This window comes from Miscanthus floridulus, chromosome 9 (assembly GCF_019320115.1).
Source record: "Miscanthus floridulus cultivar M001 chromosome 9, ASM1932011v1, whole genome shotgun sequence".
In the NCBI taxonomy this organism is placed as follows: Eukaryota; Viridiplantae; Streptophyta; class Magnoliopsida; order Poales; family Poaceae; genus Miscanthus; species Miscanthus floridulus.
Genome location: NC_089588.1, coordinates 36,438,898 through 36,448,402, shown reverse-complemented (window position 1 = coordinate 36,448,402; position 9,505 = coordinate 36,438,898). Strand labels below are relative to the sequence as shown.

At 46.0% G+C, this 9,505-nt stretch overlaps 1 protein-coding gene across 1 annotated transcript; it reads right to left on the bottom strand.

Annotated features, from left to right (window-relative positions):
• Nucleotides 1–7,784: 7,784 nt before the first annotated feature.
• On the bottom strand, nucleotides 7,785–9,505 carry LOC136481740 (putative clathrin assembly protein At1g33340). Its single transcript, XM_066479051.1, has one exon. The coding sequence runs from the start codon at nucleotides 9,301–9,303 to the stop codon at nucleotides 8,047–8,049; it is 1,257 nt and encodes a 418-aa protein (XP_066335148.1). The 5' UTR covers nucleotides 9,304–9,505; the 3' UTR covers nucleotides 7,785–8,046.

Here is a 9,505-nt window from a genome sequence, read left to right as displayed (position 1 = left end):
TCCCATAGCCTCCCTCTCCACTCTCTAGCTGCCCACTTTGCCACCCAGATCCAAACCCTAGGTGCCATCGGCACAGCAGCTTGACTCCCTCTCCACTCTCTAGCCACATCCTTTCTCATACATTTTCGAACCCTAGCCTCGACGACGGTACAAGCCAGATCCAGATGCCCTATCTCGGCACCTGCCATGACTAACCAGATCTGAACCCTAGCCGGAGCTAAATCTGCTACCCCTTCGTCAACGTTGGCCGCACCAGCTCCGTGACCATGATGACAAGACCGGATCTGAACACGGACACGGAGGAAGAGGTACCCAAATTCCTTTTATGATGTGTGCTCTACTGTAGAGGTTGAACCAAGGATATATAGATAGCGATGGGGTTACATATTTCCTATAGTTGAGTGTAGCTGACATGTGCTTTATTGGATTAATGAATTCTGTATAAGCTGTAGTTACTAGTTAGGCGCTTATTTGCATACTCTTGCTCTATTGTGTTGACATTCCATAGAAGCTTTTGTTAATAAATGCCTTTATAATCTAGAAAGATGGAAGAACTTGGAATACGTGTGGACCCAAAACATGTGTCTCCAAAGGCAAAAAAAGTCAAGCACAAAGGGTAGACAAGGTGAAGATTTCGAATATATCCCTGAACCAGGGGAGGTAGTTGATGGATTTGATGTTACAGATGAAACGGATTTAGATTTAGAAGATAAGCCAGTACCCTAGCAATTGAGGTGCTTGTTCTATCTTGCATTTAGTTTGAAGGGGGTGTAGGTAGCAATACAATGCTTTACTGTTTGGATAGCAATGCAATTTGTATATGCTTGCTGCTTAAGTTTGTATCATCAATTTCAGTGTATGGGTCAAAGGAGCCATAGAGGAGGCTCTGCCAGCAACACAAAAGGCAGCGCTACCATGAGTCCTGGGCGAAGGCACTCCAAGCGGTTAAATTCAACATGACCAGGAGAGTTTGTTCATGGAGTTCGTACTCAGAGGGCTACCGCTGGTAAAAGGGTGGAGCTATCAGCAGTAGGTGAACATATTTCTCCATCACCATGGAGGGCTATACATAGGGATCAATTCAAACTTCATGAATTAACTAGAGACATTTGTCGGGACTACTGCCCACGGCCAGATGATGACAGCCATGCCGAAGAGGAGCCCTCTGAGCTACCTAGCCCTATGAGAGACTGCCCATGGCCAGATGATGATAGCCATGCCGAAGAGGAGCCCTCTGAGCTACCTAGCCCTATGAGAGACTGCCCACGGCTAGATGATGGTAGCCATGTCGAAGAGGAGCCCTCTAAGTAAAGTCCCATCTCCATCCACTTACAGAACAATGAAAGTTGCCTAGGTTGGTATTACCTTACATATGTCTATCAATCAATTCACATTAGCTATTTAATATCCATGTTACTTTTCTAACAATCTGAATGTATAAAAACTTTGTAGTACCATTGTCGAGAAGTGCGAGGAAGCCGAGGCCTTGAACTCGTGGAACTTTGCTTGACAAAATGAGCAAATCAATGGGAGGATTGAGGATGCCCATTTCTATTGCCTAGGGGACCAGAAGGCCACATGATCTAGTGTAAGCTGCCAAGTTTGCCACAGAGGCAGGTGTACTAGTCAGGCATCAAATACTAATTTTGACGCATTGGCAACATTATAAGAAGCCCTCTGGTGTCATCCATTACAGGAATTTTGTGGACAGGCTAACTGTATGTATGGGTATCCTCTCTTGATATTTAACTCTACTTTGAGAAACTTTAAGGGATTTACTTTTCATTCACACTACTACATGTAGTCAAGGCTAGACATTGACAAGGCTCACCTACCAACACAAGAAGCTTGCTAGAATGTATTGTAGTCTGGGCTACGGTAGGCACGCTACTGGTTGAAGCAAACCTACTTCAATGGCCACCCTGCTGATTAGATCCCTATGACCTCTCCTGTCTCGTCCATGACCAATGCATAGTGGTGTGAACTTATCGAGACTTAGTCTAGTGCTAAGAACAAGGTGTTTGTGGACCCATCAATTTCCTGTCTAGTCTTGCCATAGTCTACTTGTGCTGCAGTCTAACACAAATGAAGCTATAGGAAACATCTGAGACAAACAAGTGAAACTATGAAAAAGTGAAGTACCACCAATCTACAGGATCTTACTCATATGTTGTCCAGCTATAAACATTTGTAAGTGATGGTTGTGTTTTTATTGTTACTCTCGTCTTTGTATAAATATAAATAGAAACTCATGTGCAATGTGAATAGAAGGAGAACAAGAGGAAGGCCGCAGAACACGATCAAGGACATGATGATCCAGGACTTGAACAACATGGTTGACCTGATGAAGATGTTAATGTTGTGGAAGTCTTCAAGGACTTCCATACCAGTACGAAAAGGGCCTGAGCAATGCTGCAAGAGCCGCAGTTGTAAGTACCCTCATTTGTTTTCCTTGAAATCTACTGAACCCATTGCCATAAAAGAAGGAAACACAGCAAGAGCCTAATGGGGCAACATCATTTAATTTTGTAGTTACAATTACACTAATCAATATGGTACCTGTACATTGTGCTTATGTAATCTATATCGGCAGTAGGCTGCAAAACACCTATGCATTATGCTTATGTAATCTCTATCAGCAGTAGGCTAAGAAAGTCATATGCATTACTTGTTATGAATTAATCTCTTGGGTTTTCAATTGAAGTCCTCTTCCACTATCTGTAACAAAATATTTTACTGATTGAATTTCATAAGAAGCTATGAAGGCTATGCAAGCAGAACATATTGCTGATGGGCAGGAACCAATGACTAGTGTTGATGTTGTTTCCAAGGTCCTCTGCCTCTACCAGGGCAAGCCCCCCTCCCAGGCAAGCAGGAAAATCCTTTTTTTGAAGAATGCTGGTATCCTGAGAAACTCCACCAGAGCAAAGACATCAGCGCAGATGATGCTTCAGGAGCAGCTTGCTGGTGAACAGGAAAGTACCGCTGCCCTCTTCGAACTAGTGGATGAACTAAAGAGGAAGATAGAAGAATTTGAAAGGGAGTTTGAGGAATTCAGGAAACAGCGATAGGAGGAGTACAATAGGCTCTGTGAGCAAGTCATGCGCTTAAGCTCTCCTAGTAATTAACTCTCAGTCTTCAACTCCTGTGCCTTGATGCGGTGAACATTTGTGGTCTATTGTGTGGACTCATGTGATGGTTTGTTGTGGTGAAACTCTTTCAGTGGCTTGCTGCTGACGTGTGAAAAGTTAATTGTTGGTATTTGATTGCTAGCTTGAATAATTATGTTGTCAATCTATGCAGTAGTGACGATCTCGAATTACTTTTCTGATGTAATTAGTCCTGCACGCGGTAGAACTAGGACAGGTCACGTGATCAAATAAAAATGCAACACATGGACCAACCAGTTCATGACATGTGAATTGGCCGAGGCACGACACGTGGGCTGTTAAAAATCCAACACGTGGAAGAAAATCATCAAGCCACGTGGACGTATAAAAATACGACACGTGGACGGATAACATCGTGACACATGGTCAAATAAGAAACAGACATATGGACCACTAAAAATATGACACGAGGTCCAATGAATAAGTGACACGTGATCCAACTACAACACAACACGTGTGCCAGTAGAAAACTGACATGTGGAACAACAAGGAACCGACACGTGGTCCAGTAAGAACCAAAAACGTGCAAGAACCATAGATGACCATGTTGTGTAATAAGAAGGTGACATATACCCGAACCATCTCCAATGCAACCGGCTATAGCATGTAGACATGGAAAGCATCTCCAATGGAAGCACCCACCAGCGTGGCAGCCCCCCTACCACGCATGCCAAAACAGTTCTATGATGTTCTGTTTTTGTCACAGATCAAGCCAGTTCAAGTATAACGCGACTTCTATGACAATTTGCGAAAATCGTCATAAAAGTTCAAGTATAACGCGACTTCTATGACAAACCGGTTTTCGTCATAAATTCATCATAAAATTGAAATTATGACGAATTTGACTCCTTCAGTGATGAAAGTTGATCGTCATAGCAGTGGATATTCCTAGTAGTGCCTCCTTACATAGCTCATGGAGTAGGGTTATGACACTAGTACAAAAAATAGTTTTTCTTGACGCCAGGCTTTTTTCACTGGTGGTTCATAAAGAACTCTCACCAGTAGAAACAGATGAGTGGGACCATGGCTATGACCTGACGTAGGCACTCATTTTTTAGATGGTTGATCAATGAACCACTCCCACAGCTTCAATGCCATCAGACATGCTCTTCACGATCTTCCACTGGGATAAGCACAAAGCCCCTCACAAATCCTTCCATCAATGCCCCTACACAATTACCAAGCGGTGCTCAATGATGTCTCACTACTCCAATCCATCTAGGTGTGACAACCACCAAGAGTAACAAGAAATATACAACAACAATGATTGTCTAGTGCCACTAGATGCTAATTCTCAAAGAAAATGCATTAGATCACTCCTAATCTCACCCAAAAGCGAACTCAAATGCGCTTATTGAATGGAGTGTGTTCTTGATCTCTAATAGCAAGTGCCAAGAGAGCCAAATAGGTCGGCCACACCCTCTATTAATAGAGCCAACTTAAGAACCAATTGTTACACACTTAGTGGGCCGTCTACATACCCATTAGAAAGCTCTGGTGATCACCGGAGGACACCACTAAAGCTTTCCCAATGGCGGTGAGTACAAACGCCATGCAAAAAAAATTCTCCTATGTAGAAGGGTTAGGCTGTAGCCAAAACTACGGTGAAGGGTGGAGCTCACCACTGGAGAATTCTGGTGGCCTTAAGAACCTTCTGCATAAGGTTTTTTTAGAATCAATGGAATCCTCCAGTGACCCCACCAGAGTTTTCTGGTGATCCACGTTCGTTCCAATCTGCCCCACGCGTGCCAACTTTGCCGATCATAACATGTCTAGGATAGTCTCTGGTGACCCATCTCCGGTGGTCACCAGAAGAAAAATTTGTGTAGTTGATTTGTCAGCATATATCAACAGAGGAGCCAAAGCTCCAGTGATCCCCTATAGGGGCACCGGAGAAATCCGGTGAGGGTAAAAACCCTGCACCCACCCCTCTCTCAAATCATTTTAAAATGTGGTAACTCCCAAAGTGTCCTATGGAACAACAACACCTTTTAGCACTAAGTTAGCTTTTTCAATACATTTTCAAAGTATTTTCTCTTTCTTTCTCGCCACGTCACTTGGTCTAGCGCATATGCATTGTTAGTCCTCACTTAATTAGAAACTAGATAACCACATTGTTTAAGAAATCCCCTCTTAATAGTATGGCTATCTATCATAAACCTAGTCATACACTCTATTGCACCTTCGTCGGCAAAAACAAAACCTATCTTATACATTTGCCTTCAACCCTTTGCATAGGGCTTTTGCTTCCGATTCTTTCCAAAGGTTGCAACTCCTTGCAACCCATGTTGAGCACTTACATCTTGAGGTCTCCATGATCTCCACCTTGCTTCATGCCTTGCTCCACCTTGCATTGTGGACTAACCTAGCTAATCAGCTCAAGTAAAGCTTTAGTCCACTAGTTGTTTTCAATTACCAAAATCAAACTTGGGTCTTTCACTTGGCTCATTAAAGTCCAACCCCAGGGCGGGATACTTTATACCGCTAGCTATTTGATATAAAGAACAATAATTCAACTTGTAATAGTTAGTAACACCTTCATCATTGCCCTTGCAATCTCTTCGATTACATGTTAGCCATTATATTTCCCATTGACCTAGGTTGGCTTTCTAGTGTACTCACTCCATTTCAAAAAGGATGTTGGTCTAGCCAAAATAAGTGTCAGTGGATTACCCTCATTTAGTTCACCCGAAACATTTTCCAAAGCTTTGATTAACAAAACACCCTTTGGCTCCTAGACTGCTTAGATCCTCGGTGGAATTAAAACAACAAAGGGTAGGAAGGTTAGTTCAGCTCTAACAAAGTTTTGCAATACGAGAATAACAACTATTCCGAAAAATTGGCTAGAATAACAACCTTTTTGAAAGGAAGGTAATTTTGAATTACTCACTCTATTCTCTTTTATAACGCAGACTTTGACATGGCCCAGTTTCCCAAATTACACTTCTATCATTTATTTATTTTGTATTATATTGTTTATACTTATAGAGTTATTATGGTAATTAGATAGTACATTTTATTACAAATCTAACCATATCAGGTTTGCATTATAATAATTTAAAACTGTTAGCCAGACTATTGGTTACAGATTTTAAAGTTTGAATCTTGATATGACTGTGCACCTTATAAACGAGAATGGAAAGAGTAACTCCAAATTATTATTAATAGCATTAATTTTTTCTAAACTAATATCGATAATAAATATGAAGGATGCGTTACTTGTAAGTCAAAAACGAAATGAATAAACAAGTAGCAGCATAAAAAGGTTGTCTCAGTTTATTTTTGTGCCCTATGTGTTCACGGCTTTGTTAGTTTTACAGTAATTTTTTATATACATTATTGGGTCATCAGCTATTTTCCACTTGTCGGATAATGTCTCGAATACCAGGTTATGGTTTGTATATTTTGTTGTGCTCACCTAGGTTTGCCAAATTGCTAGCCCGGGAAAGAAGAAACAATTACGATGAGAGTTGCATGCAAAACTCGGGAAATACAATGAGTCCCTAAATCTTCCATGCCGCTTACAAGCTAAGTTTCAAGTATAGTGTGGACAAAACTGACTGCAGGTAAACCCTCTAATCACAGGGCCATGTGCCCCCCCCCCCCCCCCCCCCCCCCCCCCCCCGGGTGTCCCAGAAAGACAAACATTATAATTCAGATCATATTTAGCCTATATAGTTCCTAACGATCTTTTGAGAGTTGATCAATATACAACATCTCCATTTGTTCCACATAGCTATAAATACACATGTCAAATAAAAGAAGAACAAGAATGTATATAGTCACCCGATATAATGATGGCATAAACGAGCTTAACTTTATAATTAGGAGTAAAAGGTAATTTTTCATTGATATAAAAAATAGATATGCAACTAAATGACTAAATTTGTGCCTATAAGAGAACTCAGACAATATAATGGTGATAGCAGTGTACAGTACACTGAGGCCACATATGCCAGCTGGTAATGATGGGAATGCAGAGAGCACAAAAACAAAGGTACATGGAAGTGCGTAGGAGCACGCATAAAGTTTCAAAAATGCTATACAACATACATGTGTTTTAGCACAAAAAAAACACATGGATTTTTTTTATCTCTCTCCCTCTCCCGTCCTCTCCCTCTCGGTCTCTCACGAGGCGTGGCCACGCCTCCCGCGAGGCCACCATCGCCCCCGCCAGTGCACCGGCGGCCCCCCTCCCCCTCCGTCCCCTGCGCGGGTGAGTCCTTGCAGTCTATTCTCTTCCTCTCCCTCCGCATGCATCTCTCTCCCTCTCCGTCTCCCGATGCGGCGCCGCAGCAGCCAGGCCCCGCGGTGGCCGCTGTTCGACGCTGCCGCGCGCTGCTGCAGCCGAGCGCCCGGTGGTGGGCGCACCTGCGGTGCAACGGCCCCTATCCCTTCCTCCCGCCGTGCACACATCGCCGGCCATGGCAGTGGCGGTGGCGGCGCCTCCCCGCGCCAGCTCCGGCCATGGCGGCGGCGGCGGCAGATCTGTGATTTGTCCTTTCATAGAAAAAAAATTGTGATCTATGATCTGTGATCTATGATCTGTGATCTATGATCTGTGAAGACTGGAGGTAGAAGAAGGGTGGAGGCTGTTGGATCTTAATCCTATAGTGCAAAAAAAATCATGTGTGGAAACTGCATAAAACACATGGTTGTGTAGTAGACAGACTCAGAACTAGATGGAGGCAAGGAAGACAAAGAAGAATTACTTGCTTATTCTCAGCTGAATGAAGACACGCACAAATCCTTCAAAACAAATAATTAGCCTTGCACACAAGAATATCAAGAAGAGAGGAGCTAGATCGCTCAATCCAGAGCACCCAAAATTAATAACACACTTTGGAATTTACTTGCCAGAACTCCTAAAAGCTAGCTAGCTTGGCTGCACGGCTTTCAAGGAGTGGTCATCATCAGCAGTGATCAGCTTCTGGTCCTCGTCGTCGAACTCGACCCACACCGTGCTGATCGTCGTCTCCATCTTGTGCGCAAACGAAGAACCACGACCACCGTCGATCGCCTCTGCTCCAGCTTTGGCGTCGACCTTCTCTTCCTGCAGGCAGCCATCTTCTTCCGGGATCGGGATCATCGTCACCGGTTCCATCTCCATGGCAAAGGCATGCGCTGGCGTGACGACCCTGACGTGAGGGTACTCGAGGCTCTTGCTGCTCGCGTTGCTCCTCTTGCACTTGTGGTAGAACTCCTTGAGCTCCGGCGTCTGCGCGCACGCCTTCTTCAGTATCTCGTGAGCGGTGACCCTCGAAGGCTTGCTTAGCCCGGCGAGGCTCCTCGACAGCAGCAGCAGCATGACGTCGACGCTTTCCGCGAAGGCGTCGTAGACCTTGAAGCTCTCACGGAGCACAATGCCGAAGGCCGACTGCGCGGCGGCGCTGGCGCTCGTGTTGTTGTCCGGCAGCAGCTGGATGGCGAGGTCGAGCAGCCTCTGGCACATGGCGAGCTTGAAGAGGAGCGTCTCGGCGCTGGCGTCGTGGGAGGAGGTGGAGGAGGAGGGCGGGGGCAGGAGCTTGGCGGCGTCGTGGTCAGGTGGCGGCGGCTTCCGCACGGGCTCCAGGTTGCCGGCCTGGTTTATCACCCACTGCATGCGCTCCTCCAGGTAGGCCGAGTAGCCGTGGACGAAGGCGCACGCTCCGCTGGCGACCGCCGCCGCGCCGGCGCTGGCGTAGTGGACTACGCTGCCAGCGGTAGCGAGGGGCGAGCAGCTACACCGTGGCGCGTCGACGCGGAGCTCGCGGGAGGCCCAGAGGCCGCGGAAGTCCTGCTCGAAGTACCGGTCGCCGGCGCGGAGGAGGCGGTGGACGAGGAGCAGGGACCGGAGCGCGGCGGCCGGGGCGCGCGCGGCCTCGAGGCGCGCCGTGATGCGGCGGGAGAGGAAGGTGATGGCGCCCGGAGCGTTGGAGACGAGGAAGAGGATCTCGTGGACGTGCCGGTCGTCGTTGGCCCCTCCGCCGCTGCTGCTGCCGGTGCACCGCTGGATGGCCGCCTCGATGTCAGCGAGGAGCGCTCGGTCGGGGACGGCGGCCGCCGGCGAGGAGGACTTGATGGTGGACGCGGTGCCGGCGTGGTCCATGAGTGAGCCTATTGCTGCCCAAATCTTGCCCTTGAACACCTTCATGTCTTATATGACCTCATGAGTCTCATGAGAGAGTGGAGAGGGGGAGAAGAAGAGAGAGATGGTGCATGAGAGTTATAGCACACTCCCTCCTCTTGTGTGCATGCACTAATCCACTTGTAAGTGGGACTGCCTAGAGAGACAGAGAGTAGTAGAGAGAGAAAGAAGTATATCTATGTTGTGCATGACCATGGTCACAAGGAAT

What these genes read in the sequence shown, in the direction of transcription:
- LOC136481740 (XM_066479051.1), bottom strand. Translation starts at nt 9,303, where the DNA reads ATGAAGGTGTTCAAGGGCAAGATTTGGGCAGCAATAGGCTCACTCATG.